This window comes from Trichechus manatus, unplaced genomic scaffold (assembly GCF_000243295.1).
Source record: "Trichechus manatus latirostris isolate Lorelei unplaced genomic scaffold, TriManLat1.0 scaffold00077, whole genome shotgun sequence".
In the NCBI taxonomy this organism is placed as follows: Eukaryota; Metazoa; Chordata; class Mammalia; order Sirenia; family Trichechidae; genus Trichechus; species Trichechus manatus.
Window position 1 is genome coordinate 9,610,542 of NW_004444013.1, and position 20,565 is coordinate 9,631,106.

The following is a 20,565-nucleotide window of genomic DNA, read 5'->3' on the forward strand; positions in this document are numbered from 1 at the left end:
GGAGAGACTGGAACACTTATACACTGCTGGTGGGAATGTAAAATGGTACAACCACTTTGGAAATTGATTTTGTGCTTCCTTAAAAAGCTAGACATTGAAGTACCATATGATCCAGCAATCCCATTCCTTGGAATATATCCTAGAGAAATAAGAGCCGTCGCATGAATACATATATGCACGCCCATGTTCATTGCAGCATTGTTCACAATAGCAAAAAGATGGAAACAACCTAGGTGCCCAACAACAGATGAATGGATAAACAAATTATGGTATATTCACACAACGGAATACTACACAACAATAAAGACCAATGATGAATCCTCGAAACATCTCACAACATGGATAAATCTGGAGGGCATTATGCTGAGGGAAATTAGTCAGTTGCGAAAGGACAAAAATTGTATGAGACCACTATTATAAAAACTCAAAAGGTTTAAACACAGAAGAAAACATTCTTTGATGGTTATGAGGGTGGAGAGGGAGGGAGAGGGGAATTCACTAACTACATAGTAGACAAGAATTAGGTAAAGGGAAGGACAACACACAATACAGGGGAAGTCAGCACAAATGAACTAAACCAAAAGCTAAGACGTTTCCTGAACACAACCGAACACTTTGAGGGATAGAGTAGCAAGGGAAGGGTCCTGGGGACCATGGTTTCGGGGGACATCTAGGTCAACTGGCATAACAAAGTTTATTAAGAAAAAGTGCTGCATTCCACTTTGACGAGTTGCATCTGGGGTCTTAAAAGCTTGTGAGCAGCCATCTAAGATGAATCAATTGGTCCCAACCCACCTGGAGCAAAGGAGAATGAATACCAAGGACACAAGGAAAATACTAGCCCAAGAGACAAAAGGTCCACATAAATCAGAGACTCCCTCAGCCTGAGACCAGAACTAGATGGTGCCTGGCTACCGCCAATGACCACCCTGACAGGGAACACAACAGAGTCCATGATGCAGCAGGAGAAAAGTGTGGTGCAGAACTCAAATTTACGTAAAAAGGCCAGACTTAATGGTCTGACTGAGACTGGAGGAACCCCAGAAGACATGGCCCCTGGATTCTCTGTTAACCCAGAACTAAAACCATTCCCAAACCCAACTCTTCAAACAAAGATTAGACTGGACTATAAAACATAAAATAACACTCCTGAAGAGTGTGCTTCTTAGTTCAAGTAAATACATGGACTAAATGGGCAGCTGCTGTCCGGACGCTGGATGAGAAGGCAGAAAGGGACAGGAGCTGGTTAAACGGACATGGGAAACCTGGGGTGGAAGGGAGGAGCATGCTGTCACATTATAGAGATTGCAACTAGGATCACAAAACAATACGTGTATAAATTTTTGTGTAAGAAATTGGCTTGAGCTGTAAACTTTCACCTAAAACACAATTAAAAAAAAAAAAAAGTGACAGAATGGCAACTCTTGGGAAAAAAAAAAAAAGTCAAGTCAGGAATACAAACAGAAAACTGTACACCAATGTTCACTGCAGTACTTTTCACAATAGCCAAAAGGTGGAAACAACCCAAGTGTCCATCAATAGATGAATGGATAAACAAAACGTAGTATATACACATAATGGAATACTACTCAGCCATAAAGAGAAATGACGTCCTGATATATGCCACAACATGGATGAACCTTGAAAACATTATGCTAAGCAAAATAAGTGAGTCGCAAAAGAACAAATAGTGTATGATCTCACTTTTATGGAATAAGCAAATATGCAGAAACCAAGGACTATCAGTGGTTATCAGGGGTGGAATGGAGGGGAGAAAGGGGAGTTTTTGCTTAGGGGGCATTGAGTTTATGTTAATGTTGGTGGAATGATGTGGAAAAGAATAGCAAGAAAGGTTGTACAATGTTAATGTAACTGATGTAATGTAAGAATGTTATGCAGAAGTTGTTGAGTTGACATATGATTTGTTATGTATATTTTGACCACAATTAAAAAAAAGAAAAAGAAACGGCACGTATGGAAAATTTAAACTTAAAAAAAAAAAAGAATCCTATGACCTGCTTCCTGCTCTCTCAGTTCACTCTGCTGTTTGCTTTGGATGCTCCATTCACGCTGTCTTGCTTTCAGGTCCTTAAATGTGCCACGTGGTAACTCCCTCCCTCTTCCCCCATAACACCTACTCATCCTTCAGGTCTCAGCTTAAATCAGGAAAGATTCTGACACCATAGAAAGGTGAGGTCCCTCATTCCCTTTTTATCATTGTAATTATTTGTTCAGTCATCTATCTTTATCCTTTAATATTGTGTGGGTTCCATGAAGGCAGGAGCCTGATCTGTTTTGTTCACCCTTCTATTTTCAATGCTTGGCTCAGTGCCTGGCACATAGTAGGTTGTTGCTGTTGTTAATTGCTGTCCAGTAGGCTCTGATTTAGGTCCACTCGGAATCATGGCAACCCCACATACAAGAGAATGAAACATTGCCAGCTCCCGCGCCATCTTCACGATCCTTGGTATGCTTGAGGCTGTTGTTGCAGCCACTGTGTATCTGAGTGCCTTACAACCTAAGGGACTCATCCTTCAGCATTATATCAGACAATATTCCGTTGTGATCCCTAGGGTTTTCACTGACTAATTTTCAGAATTACAGCACCAGACCTTTCTTCCTAGTCTGCCTTAGTCTAGAAGCTCCACTGAAACCTGTCCACTGCAGGTGACCTTGCTGTACTTGCAATACTGGTGGTATAGCTTCCAGCATCGTAGCAACACATAAGCTACCACAGTATGACAAACTGACAGATGGGTAGTAGACACAGTAGGTACTCAATAAATATGTGCTAAATAAAAAGGTTCTGGTATTTGCACTTTGATTTTTTAAATTTTTTAATTTTTTATTTTGAACTAATTTTAGACTTATAGGAAATCGAAAAAGTAGTACAAAGTTCCTAAATACTAGTCACTCAGCTTGTCCTATGTTAACGTCTTATATAACCATGGTACAGTTATCAAAACCAGGAAATTAACATTACTACAATACTATTAATGCAAATTATTCAAACTTCACCAGTTTCCCCACTAATATTCTCTCTCTCTTCTAGGATCCTATCTAGGATCCCACATTGCATTTAGTCGTTATTTTTCGTTAGTCTCCTCCAATCTGTAACAGTTCCTCAATCCTTCTGTCTTTCATGACCTTGATACTTTTGAAGAGTTATTTTGTAGAATGTGCCTCAGTTTGGGTTTGCCTAATGTTTTCCATTGATTGGAATGAAGTTTTGCATTTTTGGCAATACCACAGAAATGATCCTGTGTTTTTCCCATGCACCATATTAAGGGGTTTATGATGTCAATACGTCTTACTAACAGTGATATTAACCTTTATCACTTGGTTAAAGTGGTGTTTATCGGGTTTCTCCACTGTAAAGTTACTAACTTTCCCTTTGTAGTTAATAAATATCTTGGGGGAGGGTATTTTGAACTATGCAAATATCGTGTTTCTCAAACTTTTGCCCACAATTTTAGCATCCACTGGTGAATCTTGTCTGCATCAATTATTAATGTGGTTGTTATATATTAAATTGTGTCCCCCAAAAATGTGTGTCAACTTGGCTAGGCCATAATTCCCAGTATTGCGTGGCTGTCCTCCATTATTTGTGATCTGATGTATTTATCCTATGTGTTGTAAATATGAACCTCTATGATGTTAATGAGGCAGGATTAGAGGCAGTTATGTTAATGAGGCAAGACACAATCTAAAGGATTAGGTTGTATCTTGAGTCAGAGAGAAGTGAGCAGAGAGGAGAGGGACCTCATACTACCAAGAAAGAAGCATTGAGAGTGCAGCCCATCCTTTGGACCCGGGGTCCCTGTGCTGAGAAGCTCCTAGACCCACCCAAGGGAAGACAGATGACAAGGATCTTCCCCAGAGCTGACAGAGAAAGAAAGCCTTCCCCTGGAGCTGGCACCCTGAATTTGGACTTCTAGCCTCGTAAACTGTGAGAGAATAAACTTCTGTTTGTTAAAACCATCCACTTGTGGTATTTTTGTCATAGTAGCACCTGATAACTAAGACAGTGGTGTTTGCCTAATGGTAACTTTCTAATTTCCTCTTCCCTACTACTTTATTAATTGGAATTTTTCTGTAATGAAAAAATATTCTTTATTCTCCGTTTCTTTACTTATTTATATCAATATGGACTTATGGATATGTACTTTATTCTAGAAGTGAAAATACAATACTATCTTTATTTTATCGTGCAAATTGTTCAAGCTTTGGCCACTAGGAGGCTCCTGTGTTATTTCGATAAGCCCCGATCCTTTTTTTTTTTTTTGAGTACTTTCTCACTTCTAGGCACTGCAAGATGTTCCAGGCTCTTCTTGTATTTTCCCTGTCCCAGCCCTAGAATCAAACACTTCTCCAAGGAGCCTTAGTTTCTTCTACTGGAGAATGGTGTTGAGAAACCAATACCTGAAAGATAGGTGTGGTCATTGCTACTGCGGTATCACTGCTCCTAGGTCCTCTCAGCAGACAGGTTTTATATTCTCTCGTATACGTACGTTTGTATACATATATACATATATATGTATGTATATATACATACACACATATACATACATATGTATGTATATATACATACACACATATACATATATATGTATTTTTTTCCCCATATATGTCTATATTTCTCTATTTAAAAAACCATGAGTTCATACTTATACCGCGGATTATAATCCAAAACTACAGGGTTTATTTGAGTTTTCCTGCTTTCCTTATTGGTAACTTCTTCCTCCAACAGTGAAACACTGTTGGCTCCCATTATCTACAATACATTTACTTATTTGTTCAGTTCTGATTTAGCCTTACAGTATTTAGCCAAGATACTATTTCCCAAAGGTTAGTTCTTTTCTTCCCCATCTCCTTCAGCATGTGTAAGTTATTCATTTGTAATACAGTTAGGTACATTTGTTAGTGTTTGTATTCACTCTCTTCTATTTTTACGCTATTTATTCTCAGGTGTTTTCACCCACTGCAATAGCTTCACTATCATCTTTTCTAAGCTACATACTCACATATACACTCAACTACTCTACTGGGCATCCCTACACAGGTATCCTCAGACTTCTCAAGCTAAAACTCATTCTCTCTCAAGACTCTTCTCATAAATTTGCAATACAGTAAAGTAGATCAGAACACTGACTCTGCAGCCAACTGACTGGGTTTGAATATAGCTCCAAGACTCACCATCTGTGTGAGCTCGGTTAGATAAGTTACTCAACCTCTCTATGCTGTCCCCATCTATAAATAGAAATAAAAAGGTTTGTTGTAAGGGTTAAAGAAGATCGTATTTGTAAAACATATACAACAGTAACTAGCACAGAAAACAACAACAACAAAAAAACCAAACCTGTTGCCATCGAGTCAATTCCAACTCATAGCAACCCTATAGGACAGAGAAGAACGGCCCCATAGGGTTTCCAAGGAGTGCATGGTGGATTCGAACTGCTGACCTTTTGGTTAGCAGCCACAGCGCTTAACGACTATGCCACCACAGTTTCCAAGCTAGCACACAGTAAGTAGTATTTATACATGTTAGATATTATTCTTACTCACCTAACACATTCCCTATCTCAGTGAACAGCACCATCAAGTCTGAAACCTGAATGCCATCTTGACCTCTTTCTTCCTTAGCCCCACAATCCAATCAAATGTCAAGTCCTGGTATATCTACTCACTTAAATACTGTAGTAAACTGAATAATGGCCACTCAAAGATATCAGGTAATCTCTGGAACCTATAAATGTTACCTTATAAGGAAAAGGGTCTTTGCAGTTGTGGTTAAGTTAAAGATCTTGACGTGGGGAAATTATTTTGGATTATCCAGGTGGGCCCTAAATCCAATTGCATGTGTCTTTGTTATAGACAGGCAGAGAGAGATCAGACACATACAGAAGAGAAGGCATGTGAAGGAGGCAGGGACTGGAGTGATACAGCTACAAACCAAGGAATATTGACAGCCACCAGAAGCTGAAAGTGCAAGGAACAGATTCTTCCCAGGAGCCTCCAGAGGGAGTGTGGTCATGCTGACACCTTGATTTCTGACTTCCGGCCTCCAGAACTATGAGAAAATAAATTTGTTGTTTTAAACTACCAAGTTTGTGGTTATAGTAGCAATAGGAAACTAATACAAATACTTAGTCATGCTTCTGGTGTCCATCCATCACTTTCACTACCTTGGTTCAGGCCACGTTCATCTCTCACCTTGACTACTGCCACATCCATCAAGAGGCCTCCTTGATTTTTATCCAATATTTTCTTCATACTGCATCCAGAGTGCTCTTTTCCCATACTCCCTCCCCACCCTGGAAACACCTTCATTTTACGTTCTGACAAATATTAAAACAAAAAATTTAATAAATACAAAAAAAGATAAAGACAATCACCTATAATATGCGGAGATAACCACAATTACCTTTCTTGGGATATATCCGTTCAGACTTTTTTTATGCATACACATACACATTATCATATGGCATATGCCATTACTATATTAATATTCTTTTTTGACACCTATTTTTAACTTGATAATATTGTTGATATCACTTCATGACAGAAAACAAAAATCTAAATGTTCATTTTTATAAGGTATTCCATTGCATGCAATACCCAAAATTTATTTAACAAGTCCATTATTAACAGACATTTAAATTATTTCTTTTTTTTTTTTTTGCTGTTCTAGACAACAGCAAACATTGTTATACATACATGTTTGTCTGACTATTTCCTTAGGTTTAATTCCTGGAAGTGGAATTGCTGGGTCAAACGGAAGGCCAAATGCCCTCCAGGAAGGTTGTATCAATTCACGTATTTATCAACAATATATGAGAATGACCATTAACCAATGTCAGGCATTATTCTTTTTAAATGTTTACGGATCTTAAAGATGAAAAAAGTATTTAATTGCTGCTTTAATATGCATTTCATAAATTATATGTAAGAAGGATAAACATCTTTCACGTTTTTAGCTTTTTTTTTTTGAAACTGCCTTTTCATGTCACCTGTCCATTTTTCTACTGTATTGTCTTTTTCTTATTGATTTATAGGAATTCTTCATATCTAGGACAATAACCAGCAACTCCCTTGCACAGCGTAAATACACAAATATATTCCCCATTTCGTCATTTTTCTTTATTTCTGCTATTTTTTTAAAGAGCTAATTTAAAATTTTTCTGCATTGTAAATTAGTTTTTTCTTTATAGTTCCTAAGTGTGCGTGTGTGTGTGTGTGTGTGTGTGTGTGTATGTGTGAGAGAGAGAGAGAAAGGGAAAGAGTTTTGGTCTTTTTTTTCTTTACACAAATTACACTATACACATCTTTACACAAGTTATACACAAACACGAGTATACAGAATACGAGACTAAAATTTGAGTTCCCTTCAATTCCTCTTCCACTCTCACTTCCCTCCTTGGAGGCAGCTGTCAACTGACTGGTGTGTATCTGTTCAGTCCCTTTAATGTGCATTTATGGGCGTATATAATAAATAACATATATATTTTAACATAATAGGACCACAGCATATTATATATATTCTTCTGCAACATCTTTTATTCACTAAATGTCTTAGAGATTTTTCCCGTCTGTAAATACAGGTCTATCTTATTCAACTAAATAGCAGCAAAGTAATCCACTGTATTACCATAATATATTTACATATCACCGGCACAATGGGTAAGCACTTCTCTACTAACCATTAGCTGCTCCGTGGGAGAAAAGACCTGGCAATGGGCTCCCCTAAAGATTTCAGCCTAGGAAACTCTATGGGGCAGTGCTACCCTGTCATATGGGGTAGCTATGAGTTGATATCAACTGGACGGACGGCACACAACAATGCAATGGACATTTAAGCTGTATTCATTTCTCACAATTACAAACAATGTTGCAATAAACATCCTTGTACATACATCTTTGGGCATGGTACAATATCTCTGCAACACTTTATATCATGAATATTTTGCCAATCTAATGGGTGGAAAGTTGTCTTAATTTGCCTCAATATCGTTAATTATGAAGCTGAGCATATTTTCTGTACATTGGTCACTTGTATTTCTTCTATAAACTGCCAGTTCATATCTTTTGCCTACTTTTCCATTTTGTTGTTATTATTAACAGAAGCTCTTTATATATCATGGACATTAATCCTTTACCTCTTACACACGTTGCAAATATTTTCTTCAAGTCTCTCACTTATATTTAGTTTTATGTTCTTTTCAAGTACATACATTTTACATTTTGATATAATCAAACGTACCAATTTTTTCCAGAGAGATTTGTGTCCTATTTGAGTGGTTTGATAAGGCTAAAGCATTAAGTGCAAGACCTTGAGGGCACTGCTAATGAACTAAAACATTACCCTAAGGGTGTTAGGGAGCCATGTAAAAGTTTTCAGCAATAGAGTGACTTTCAACTCATCATTTACTATCTACTGATCACCTACTAAGTGCCATGATCAAATCTGACTTTTAGAAAGATTGTTTTTGCACTTTTCTATATCTTTTAAATTTAAAGTAAGTTAAAAGATACAGATCATTGCATCAAAGGATATTATTAAGGAGGATTTGCTCTGCAACATATTAAAACATCCTTTAAATGAAAATAAAATGGTACCGTAAGTGCAGAAATAGTCAGAGCAGTGGGGAAAAAAATGTCTGGAGACAAATCACAGTATATATACAAGTCTGCAAAATGTAATAAAAGTGTCCTTTCAATTCAGTGGAAAAAAGATTCAATCGATGATGGCAGGACAACTGGGGAAAACAGTATATTCTTCAATTTACCTTACCACAAAATACTGAATAAAACACAAAAAATGTAAAAACGAAAGTTTCAAGTATAAATAAAAGCCTCTTAAAAGTATTAGGAAAAAATAAACGTAAATTTTTTTATAATCTTGAGATGGGGAAAAACTTTCCAAAAAGTGACATCATCCACACCGTACACAAAAATAATTTCCAATTTTTTTGTTTCCATGATTTTTTTTTATTGTGGTAAACATATATATAACAAAACATTTGCCATTTCAACATTCGTCACATGTACAGTTCAGTGACATTATGTTCATCATGTTATTCAACCATCACCCTTATCCATTCCCCAAATTTTCCATCACCCATAGGTTTTTTTAAAGCTGCAGAATCATTAGAAGAAACTAGAGGGAAATGTTTACAACATTGAAATGGTTAAGGCCTTCCCATGCAAGACACAAAATGCAGACGGGACACAGGCTGAGGAGCCAGAAAAGTCTCTGAGAAGGCTGAGAGCCGCCGCTGCGGGGCTTCGGACCGAGCGCAGGAACGTTCCCGCCGCGGGCCACCCCCGGGCCGCCCACCCTACGCCCGCCTGGCCCGGGGCGAAGCCTCTGGCTGGCATACCCTCCCCTGCGCCCTGCGCCTCCGCTCGGCGCTCCGCACTCACCAGCCTCCTCAGACAAAGGGCGCTCGGGCGGCTCCGCCCCCTGATGCAGCCGTCGCCGCCTGTCCGGACCGTAGCTTGAGATGGGTGACCAGGGACCTGAGGCCCGAGCCAATGACGGCCCCTGGGGCTGGACCAACCACCGGCGCCAAGCCGGCTCTGACGAAACCTTCGCGTGATGGCGACCGCGCCGTGTTGTCTTCGGACCCCGGATACGCATGCGCCAGGGGGGCGCCTGGGACTGCTGCCACCCGCATCGTCCGGTCTGTAACTCCCACCGTTCGCCTGGGCTGGCTCTTTACAAGGGCCGCCCTAACCCGGGGGGGCCCGGCCTCCAGCACTAGCCCTCACAGAATTACCTGTTCGGTGTGGGCCGCGGAGGGCCGCCTGCGGACCCATCCCTTAACCCCTGCCAATCACAAACGTTGGACTTCAGGTTCCCACGCCGGTGTAGCTGCTCTGTCTCCAAGGCGACGGCACAAGCCATCGCTCTCCTTAGTCCTGCTCTCCTCCCTTCCCCTAGATTTATATCGACAAAATTTAAAATACAGTAGTAATCATAACAATAATAATTGAGCACAATATTTTTTAAAATACAGGTCTACTGTTAGGAAGAATGGAATTCTTTTTGTGGGGATAACATTTTGCTAAATTGGAATTCAAAATTAGCGTTCCCTATCATCAAAATTGGTTGCAAAGTTCATCTGTTAATAATATCTGTAATGAGATTTTCCATATTTCATCTCTGAAAACATCTTTTCAAACAGATTGTTGTTGTTAGTTGCAGTGGTGTAGGCTCTGACTCATGGCGAATTTATGTACAACAGCACTAAATGTTGCCCTTCCTAGCCCACCTTCAAGACTGTTGGTATGCTCGGGTCCGTTGTTGCAGCCACGATTCATTTTAAGTGCCTTCCAACGTAGGGGGCTTATCTTTCAGCACTTCTCAGACAACTGGTGGCAGAGATTCCAGCATCAAAGCAATACGAAAGCCACCACAGTAGGAGAAACTGACAGGCAGGTGAAGAGACAAAATGCTTTCCCAGAAAGGAAGGTGGATGAGAGAGAGGAGTGTTCTGAAGCTGGATGTATCCTTGCGGTGTGTCAATGGTCTGGTTCCTGCTTGTCCAGCCTCACCTCCAACCACCCCCATGCTCATACCCATGCCACCTCCATTAAACTTGAAAATAGGCAGCTATGTGAGTTCCAAAAGTATGCATGTGTAGTTTACTTCATCTGAATTTTTTGTCTTTTCTGCCTCATCACACCCAGTCTCCTGATAAAGTTTGTTTTCTCCAGGAAGCCTTCCTTTGACCACCGCCCCACCACCACCAAAGGGACGATGAAGCTCTCCTCCTTTGCTTCCATTACATCTCCTCTATCAAACAGTCATCACAGTGCGTTGCCAGTTTGACTGCATTGGTCTCCTCGGCTGAGTTAGAGCCCCTCCAGGACCCGGCCTCTGGTTTCCTATTTCTCCAGGAACGTGCTTAGTTCCAGCACACTCTGGAGTGTTTGCTGAATGTTTGATGAATCCAAGGGAGCCACCACTGGAAGGCAACAGATGATAAATACTCAGGGCAGATGCAACCGGGAAGGCCTTCGGGCATTCTAATTTCCCAGACCACCAGAGCTGGGTAAGGCTCCTCCCAGTGCCTTCAGGGCTTCTGTGCTGCGCCCCCCTGTCATGGCACTTTTGTGTATCATGGTGTGTTTGTATGTCAGAGGGTGGGCCCTGTTTACCTGGCACAATTTCTAACAAATGTTAAGTCTTCAATTCATGTTTGCAAGAATGAATGAACAACTGACTGAATAATCACCAAGGTCGGAGCCCGGCTGGGAGTGTCCCCAAGGATGTCTGCGGGGTCGTGGTTCCCGAGCACTCGCCTGAGAGGGTGCGAGGTGGCTGCGGGGGGTGGGTTAACCCGCAGCCACGAGAGCCAGGGCCCCGTAGTGGGGGATTTCCTCGAGGCGGCTGTCCCAACTAGGGCTGAGGCCTTGGGCTGGGCAGGCCTTGCCCGGAACTACGGCGACCGGAAGGGCTGGGCACACGGAGACCCTGCCGCGGCGCCCTTTCGCCGCTTCCTGCGGACCCGGAAGCGTTTACGCCGCCGCGCTCGCTGCGGCCCTGGGTTGCCCACGCGCGCCCAGCTAAGGGGCGGGCTGGCGCCGGGGGCCGTGTCGGGCGGGTGAGCTCGCTAGCCTGCGCCGTCCTTGACGTGCGGCTTCCTGCCCTGCGAGTATTCGAGAATCCAGGAGGCTCCCCAGCGTGTGCGGGAACCCCCGTTGAGGGCCGGGGAGGGCCTTAAGGCTTCGCGGTCTCCCTGGGGCCCTGCTGAGAGGTGCCCTCATGAGCGCTGAGAGTGCTGCGGAGCCTGCCCCCTGCGTTTGATGCTTGGGTCTGAATCCCTCTCTGTGTAGGAGGCTCAGAGGACTGCGGGAGGCCCTGCACCGAGGGTCCGAGACCACGGGAGGTCACAGTTAGGCGGCGGATTCAGACAAGAGGATTGGAGTTCTTTTGTTAACAGCACTTTAGTCTCAATTTTTGTCCATTGGCATTAAACACACCAGCCTTCCCAGCTCAGTCACTCACGTGCCACCTAATAAACATCTCCATGACCTCACTTCTTGTGTTGGGTCCTTTAAAATGCATTTTAAGTTGAACTTTAATTTTGGTTAGGGGCTTTAATGTCTGACTCTCAGAAGGAATTGCAGAGTTGGCAATTTTTCTCTTGAACAATTTCATAATGTTCTTGTGGCCCTGTTTCGTAAATCTGATTCCTTAAGTTTGCATTTAAATGGAATACTATTCTTGAACTTGTCGGTGTTGCTTTCCTTTTTTAATAGAATAACGTCATCAGTGTTTTCCAGGGCTGGTTGAAACAAAGTTATTTCAGGCTTCAAAAAGGCTCAGAAGAAAGTTAAAGGCTTAATGGAAATCAGGCCTTATTTAGAGGGTTGGAGGCTCTTTGAAATCAAACATATAAATAGGTTTCACATTCTAAAAACGTTGGGCATTCCCGCTGTGCAATAACAAGCTTCTTTCTTACACCTCCAGACCTTCCTGAGGAGGTCAGGAGGCCTCTGCTGGGATCCGGGAAGGGCCTCCTCAGTGCCTAAGCAGCCCAAGCCCTGCCTGATGTGAGGTGATCCTTGGAGCCTGGACAATGACTGCAGCTCAAAGAAGTGCTTCTGCCCTGGTCTCTGGGGCTGGGCAGGGCGCAGAGGTGGGAGCAACTGGTTTTGGGGACGAGGCATGCTGTTTGCAGGACAGCAGCCTTCTTGGCCCAGAGATCTTCCGCCAGCGCTTTCGACAGTTCTGTTATGAGGAGACCCAGGGGCCACGGGAGGCCCTGAATCAGCTGAGAGACCTTTGTCACCAGTGGCTGCAGCCTGAGATCCACACCAAGGTGCAGATTCTGGAGCTGCTGGTGCTGGAGCAGTTCCTGGGCATCCTGCCTGAGGAGCTGCGGGCTTGGGTTCGAGAGCAGCGGCCCAAGAGTGGGGAGGAGGCTGTGACTGTGCTGGAGGATCTGGAGAGGGAGCTGGATGACCCGGGACAGCAGGTAGGAGGAAAGGTGGGTGTGGGTGCTGCCTTGGATGGTAGCAGGGAGGCAGGTCCTACATCCAAACTGCAAGGAGGGCTGGGAACCATGTTTCCACTGGACTTGGCTGACATTAGAACTCCCTGTGGCCATTTCTTCTTTCTTTTGCCTTACTCCCTTTTGTCCTTTAGTTACTGCTCTTTTACAGAATGTTGTTACTGAGTCACGGTGGAAACCCCAGGTTCTTGCTCGGCATGACTCACATTGGCCAATAAACGAGAGACCAAGGTGAGAGAGCAGGAAAGGCACCTTTAGTTCCTTGCACAAGGAAAAGGAGTCAGTCAGAGCTGCGGGCACCAAGAGCCAAGACTGCTCTTCGAGAGCGAGAAAAGTTACTTTTAAGGGGTTTGCAAATAGGGAGTTCATACAAGTTATGTCAGCAACATTCTTAATCATACTACAAGGTAGCAATGGAGTTTCCATATAACTTCCCAGCAAAGAAAGCAGGATTTTAATGCAAATTGTGGGGGAGGAACCGTAGGAAAGGAAAACAGGATTTTTAATGCAACGCTGTTTGAGGCTGTCTCAATATGTTCCTGAAAACATATTACAAAGGGTCTCCATTCCCAGAAAGCAAAAATACCTAGTTATGATAATTAATTGATCATTCAGTCATAATTATTAATTTTTCATTGGCCCCTCCTTTTTGTCGGCCAATGAAAACAAGGGAAACCCTCGATGAGATGGATTGCAACAGTGGATTGCAATAGCTGCAACAGTGGATTTAGACATACCAACGATCATGAAGATAGTGCAGGACCAGCAATGTTTTGTTCTGTTGTACAGAGAGATCTCCGTGAGTCAGAGTCGATTTGACGGCAGCTAACAACCACAGTGATTAATTATGATTAATACTTACTTACTGAAATATTTTCAATACCTAATTATGCTATAAAGATGTTTTCTTTTTAGTCCTTAGTTCTTTGTATTCTATATTGGAGCCCTGGTGGCACAGTGGTTAAGAGCTCGGCTGCTAACTAAAAGGTTGGCAGTTCAAATCCACTGACTGCTCCTGGGAAACTCTATGGGGCAGTTCTACTTTGTCCTGTAGGGACACTGTGAATTGACCACAACGAGTTTGGTTTTGTTTTTTAAATATATGATTATTAAAAACATCAAAACCAATCAAGCATTAAATGTAAACAAAATTAATAATGTTCCAAAGAGATTTATTACCTCAAATTCTAGTTCTCATCTTACTTCAACTTACATTTAGTGGATAAATTTATTTTAGTGTTGAGAAGGACATGCTGATGGTAATTTTTAGGGGATTGGTTTTGCAGTTAATTGGGTAGAATATGATGTTGACTTATGGGTTCTTGTCAGTTTTATTAAGGGCATTGTAAGGAGGAAGTTGAATGAATCCTTATTTTCCTCTTAATAATCAGCCTTATGGACCTATGTGTTAAAATCAGTGGGATATATTTTATGCTGTTTCTTGAGATATCATTTTGAAGATCTCCCCATTTCCTCCTTTACTAAACCTTGCCTTCTAGATGTACACTTTGAATGTTCCAGTGTTTTGTGTATATTCTTTAATTTTCCTCTAATGTTTAATTTAAACATAGAATCAGTCAAAGTCCAGGAAGTAGCTGAATAAGAACAAGTATTCTCTAGTTTCATTCTTCATACGATTTTCTTTCTTTTTTTAAAATCTTTATTATCACTATCAGTATTTTTGTTTTTCCATTTTTACTCATTTTGTAAAGTAAAAAAAGAAAATCAAAATGTAATAAAATATTCAAATTATAGTGCAAACACTGCATTCTGCTTTCTAGAATGTCAGCTCCACAAGGGCAGGAATTGTTTGTTTTGGTCACTGCTTTATCCCCAGAGCCTAAAATAATACATCACTTTAGAAAGTATTTGTTAAATGAGTGAATGAATGAAGCAGTGTTGTTAGGGCAGCTGTTAATTGCTAATACTGTATTGTTGACCTGCAGGTGGCACCACCTGCAACAATTGAAAATAGTTATTTTTCAGCATATGTATTAGAGTCCAAACTTGATGTAGAAAGGCAGATTGAGATGTACTGAAGTGTGGACTGCATGGAAATTAAATTGTGAATATGAGGATTGCCTGTATGAACTTGATAGCTGTTTGCTGCGACCTTTCTTTAAAATTTTAGCTCCCTTCCAAGAGGGGCTTTTTTATAACTTCACCTAATTGTCTCCAGGTCAAAGCCTTTGTAGCCACAAAAGAAGAGATCCTGGAGGAGGTGGCCCTTCTGGCAGCTGCACAAGAGTCCACTACTGTCTGGTTCACTGCCATGGATGGTCAGCTCCGGGATGAATTACCAGCACCCCCTGTCCAGCAAGAAGGAGGTGAATGAAATTCCTCTGGGCTGGTAAAGGCAGATTCTCTTTGCTAGCATCATGATATCCTCTCTTGTGGGTATCATGTCCTTCCTCTTCTGATTGCTCTTGGAGAAACCACCATCTACCTAATTTTCCAGAGAAAGGCTTTTAACGTTATGACTTGTTCACTGTCCCCATATGCAGATTATCATGTGCTTCTTAGACCTCGCTTGATCACCCATTTCCTCTGTTTAGGTGGCTCCAGGATTATCTACCTTCCTTTACGCCCTTTCTTAGAAGCTGAATAACATGCAGAAATTATCCTGCTGAGCCATAACTCTTAAACTCTTCAGACTGCTTCGCCAGCTCAATCACTTCTCCAGTGAGATTTTCTTTTCCCCTCTTTAGAATTAGTTTTCTTCCTCTTTTCCCGTCTTAACACCCTTATTTCCGTACATCTTTATTTTTCCTTCCTTCTATTCAGTAGTTTCTGTATGTCAGATTTACTTGAAACTTCCCTTAAAACCATCTTATTTTCCTAATTGAGGATCCTTTCTAGAAGCTTGGTTGTCCAGAAAGCCCATTCTAGGTAAAAGAACAACCCTTCATAAATAGGTTCTTTCCCAGAAGCCCACATATACTTTAAAAGTGCATATGTCTTTATGTTTGGTGGAATTAATGAGAATCTTGTTATCTTAAGGGTTGTAGAATAATTTCCAGACACTTTAAGAAATGATTTTTAGAAAATTTTTTTGTTTTTACATTAAATTAAATTTTCATATTATATTTATGTATATTTGTATTAAATCTTAATTTAAAAGTAAATAAATATGTACTACACATCACTTTTTGGAAACCCTGGTGGTGTAGTGCATAAGAGCTATGGCGGCTAACCAAAAGGTGGCAGTTTGAATCCACCAGGTGCTCCTTGGAAGCCCTATGGGGCAGTTCTACTCTGTCCTTTAGGGTTGCTGTGAGTCGGAACCAACTCGTCAGCAATGGGTTTTTTTGGTTTATACATCACTTTTGGGTGTATTGGTGGTTCAGTGGTAGAATTCTTGCGTTTCATGTTGCGAGACCTGGATTTGTTTCCCTGCCAGACAAAGACAGACTAGGAAGAAAGGCCTGATGATCTACTTCTGAAAAAAATCAGCCAATGAAAACCCTATGGATCATAATAGTCCAAGCTGCAACCAATCATTGGGGTGGTGAAAGACCAGGCAGCGTTTCATTCCATTTTGCATGGGGTTGCCAGGAGTCAGAGGCATGTCCAGAGTATGTAAGATGAAGTGTCTCCTTCTTCCCTTCCAAGGAGCATTCTAGCTGTACTTCTTACAAGACAGATTTGTTCATTCTTCTGGCAGTCCATGGTCTATTTCATATTCTTTGCCAACACAATTCAAAGGCTTCAGTTCTTTTGTCTTCCTTATTTATCGTCCAGCTTTTACATGCATATGAGGCAATTGAAAATACCATGGCTCGGATCAGGCACACCTTAGTCCTCAAGGTGACATCTTTGCTTTTTAATACTTTAAAGAGGTCTTTTGTAGCAGATTTTCCCAATGCAGTGTATCGTTTGATTTCTTGACTGCTGCTCCCATGGGTGTTGATTGTGGATCCAAGTAAAGTGAAATCCTTGACAACTGCAATCTTTTCTCCATTTATCATGATGTTGCTTATTGGTCCAGTTGTGAGGATTTTTGTTTTCTTTATGTTGACGTGTAATCCATACTGAAGGCTGTAGTCTTTGATCTTCATCAGTAAGTGCTTCAAGTCCTCCTCACTTTCAGCAAGCAAAGTTGTGTCATTTGCATATCGCAGGTCATTAGTGAATCTTCCTCCAATCATGATGTCACATTCTTCTTCATAAATCCAGCTTCTCGGATTATTTGCTCAGCATACAGATTGAATAAGTATGGTGAAAGGATACACCCCTGACGCATGCCGTTCCAGATTTTAAGCCACACAGTGTCCCCTTGTTCTGTTAGGAAGACTGCCTCTTGGTCTATGTACAGGTTCCACATGAACACAGTTAAGTATTCTGGAATTCCCATTCTTTGCAACATTATCCACAGTTTGTTATGATCCACACAGTTGAATGCATTTGCATAGTCAATAAAACACAGGTAAACATCTTTCTGGTATTGTCTGCTTTCAGCCAAGGTCCATCTGACAACAGCAGTGATATCCATTGTTCTGTGTGCTCTTCTGAATCCAGCTTGAATTTCTAGCAGTGCTCTGTCAATGTACTGCTGTAACCGGTTTTGTATTCTCTTCAGCATAATTTTACTTGTGAATGATATTGTTTAATAATTTCCGCATTCTGCTGGATCACCTTTCTTTGGAATGGGCACAAATATAGATCTCTTGCAGTCAACTGGCCATGTAGCTGTCTTCCACATTTCTTGGCATAGACAAGTGAGCACTTCCAGTGTTGCATATGTTTGTGGAAACATCTCAGTTGGTATTCCATCAATTCCTGGAGTCTTGTTTTTCGCGAGTGCCTTCAGTACAGCCTGGACTTCTTGGACTTCTTCCTTCAGTACCATTGGTTCTTGATCATTTCAGTCATTTCCTGAAATGATTGAATATCAACCAATTCTTTTGGGCACGTTAACTCCTTCCATCTTCTTTTTTTTTTTTTTTAATTTTATTGTACTTTAGGTGAAAGTTTACAGCTCTAGTTTCTCATTCAAAAATTTATACACATATTGTTTTGTGACATCGGTTGCAATCCTTACAATGTGATAGCACTCTCCCCTTTTCCATCCCGGGTTCCCTGGGTCCATTCGTCCAGTTCCTGTCCCTTCCTGCCTTTTTGTCTTGCTTTTGAGCAGGAGTTGCCCATTTGGTCTCATATATTTGCTTGAACTAAGAAGCATGTTCCTCACGTGTGTTATCGTTTGTTTTATAGGCCTGTCTAATCCTTGTCTGAAAAGTGGGCTTTAAGAGTGGTATCAGTTCTGAGTTAGAAGGGTGTTCTGGGTCCATCTTCTTTTGCTGCTTCCTGCGTTGTTCAATATTTTACCCATAAAATCCTTCAGTATTGCAACTCGAGGCTTGAATTTTTCTCTTCAGTTCTTTCAGCTTGAGAAATGCTGAGCGTGTTCTTCCCTTATGGTTTTCTAAATCTAGGTTCTTTGCACATTTCACTATAATACTTTGCCTTCTCAAGCTGCCCTTTGAAATCTTCTGTTCAGCTCTTTTACTTCATCATTTTTTTCATTCACTTTAGCTACTTTACATCCAAGAGCAAGTTTCAGAGTCTTTTCTGACATCCATTTTGTTCTTTTCTTCCTTTTCAGTGACGTTTTGCTTTTTTCACATATGATGTCCTTGATGTCATCCCACAACTTGTCTGGTCTTTTGTCATTAGTGTTCAGTGCATCAAATCTATTCTCGAGTTGGTCTCTAAATTCTGGTGGGGTATACTCAAGGTCATACTTTGGCTCTCGTGGACTCATTTTAATTTTCTTTAGCTTCCACTTGAACTTGCATATGAGCAATTGATAGTCTGTTCCACAGTTGGCCCTTGGCCTTGTTCTGACTTATGATATTAAGCTTCTCCATCATCTCTTTCCACAGATGTAGTCAATTTGATTCCTGTGTATTCTGTCTGGCAAAATCCACATGTATAGCTGCTGTTTATGTTGTTGAAAAAAGGCATTTCCAATGAGTAGATGTTTGATCTTGCAAAGTTCTGTCATGCAATCTCCAATGTCGTTTCTATCACCAAGGCAATATTTTCTAACTACTGATCCTTCTCTGTTTCCAACTTTTGCATTCCAAACACCAGTAATTATCAATGCATCTCGATTGCATGTTTGATCAGTTTCAGACTGCAGAAGTTGGTAAAAATCTTTGGCATTAGTGATTAGTGCATAAATTTGAGTAATAGTCGTATTAACTCCTTGTAGACATATGGATATTATCCTATCATCGACAGTGTGGTACTTCAGAATAGATCTTGAAATGTTCTTTTTTGACAATGAATGTGACTCTGTTCCTCTTCAATTTATCATTCCCGGCATAGTATACCATATGATTGTCCGATTCAAAATGGCTAATACCAGTCCATTTCAGCTAACTAATGCCTAGGATATATATAATTTTTGACAACTTCCAATTTTCCTAGATTCATCTTTCGTACATTCCACGTTCCAATTAGTAATGGATGTTTGCAGCTATTTCTTCTTATTTGAGTCATGCCACTTCAGGAAATGAAGGTCCCGAAAGCTTGACTCCATCCATTAATGTCGACTCTTTATTGAGAAGGCAGCTCTTCCCCAGTCGTATTTGAGTGCCTTCCAACCTGAGGGGCTCATCTTCCGGCACTATATCAGACAATGTTCTGCTGCTATTCATAATGTTTCCACTGGTGCCTGTTGTACTCTCTTTGATTAAGCAAAAGATCTCTTTTACTGCTCTATCTCCCATTGGCCCTGCGTTTTTCACCTACAGCCTGCCTTGCCTTACTCCTACTATTGCCCTCCTGGCCCCTCCCTTACCCTGGCCTCCCTGGCCTCTTCCTCTTCCCAGGACATACGTAATCTCACTCATGTTTCTGCCCATTTCTCAACCCCTTCTTTGTTCATAAAGAGTCACAGAACCGCAAGAGCTCTAGAGAAATTACTTGGTTTTAGCTCCTGTCTGTTGGACAGGTTGGTGTCACACTCTGTGTGGCAGTTGTCTGTCTCTTCAGCTCTTAAAGATCCCAGTGTTGGAGGCCAACATCCGGGATGCTGTGTCTCCTTTTGTGTTAAAAATTCCTGCCCATGGCTAATCAGAATCATTACTGCTCCTTTTTTAGGTTAATGTGACTTGAAAAATGGCAGAGTATCACCTTCTACATAAAAAGCCCTTCAGTATTTACTGCCTCCATCATTAGTTAACTCTTTCTGATAATTGGAGTGAATGTATTTTTTAAATCTTTCTGCTTAGTATTTTGACTTTAATTATTTTTTGTTTGCCCCATCTTTCCAATTTAATCTTCCTAATTTTGGGCTTTCTTAAATATATTTGTATTCTATACACACATATTGATGTGGACAAAGGTTTATTTCTGTAGTTTTTTCCGGTTTTTTTCTTATGTATTTATAAGGTGATCTGACTTTAATCAATTTAGTTTCTCCCCCTTCCCCCTTTTTTTATTGTACTTCAGGTGAAGGTTTACAGAACAAATAGTTTCTCATGAAACAGTAGTACACATATTGTTTTATGACATTGGTTAACAACCCCATGAC

The 20,565-nt window shown here is 41.0% G+C and overlaps 2 protein-coding genes across 3 annotated transcripts in view; one reads left to right on the forward strand and one right to left on the reverse strand.

The window, feature by feature from the left end:
* Positions 1 to 9,580, reverse strand: part of ZNF713 (zinc finger protein 713) — a 43,557-nt gene extending 33,977 nt beyond the window's left edge. For both annotated transcript variants that reach the window (XM_004380796.3, XM_023735326.1), the window contains exon 1: positions 9,424 to 9,580. The gene's annotated coding sequence lies outside the window, so the exon portion shown is untranslated. The remainder of the gene's footprint in view (positions 1 to 9,423) is intronic.
* Positions 9,581 to 11,782: 2,202 nt separating this feature from the next.
* LOC101345642 (zinc finger and SCAN domain-containing protein 23-like) lies at positions 11,783 to 15,357 on the forward strand. Its single transcript, XM_023735266.1, has 2 exons — positions 11,783 to 12,986; positions 15,202 to 15,357. The coding sequence occupies exons 1-2, from the start codon at positions 12,588 to 12,590 to the stop codon at positions 15,355 to 15,357; spliced, it is 555 nt and encodes a 184-aa protein (XP_023591034.1). The 5' UTR covers positions 11,783 to 12,587.
* The last annotated feature ends 5,208 nt before the right edge of the window (positions 15,358 to 20,565 follow it).

Bases quoted from the DNA above. Each gene is read 5' to 3' on its own strand.
- LOC101345642 (XM_023735266.1), top strand. From the start codon at position 12,588: ATGACTGCAGCTCAAAGAAGTGCTTCTGCCCTGGTCTCTGGGGCTGGG. The intron at 12,987-15,201 runs GTAGGAGGAAAG...AATTGTCTCCAG, and splicing joins TGGATGACCCGGGACAGCAG to GTCAAAGCCTTTGTAGCCAC.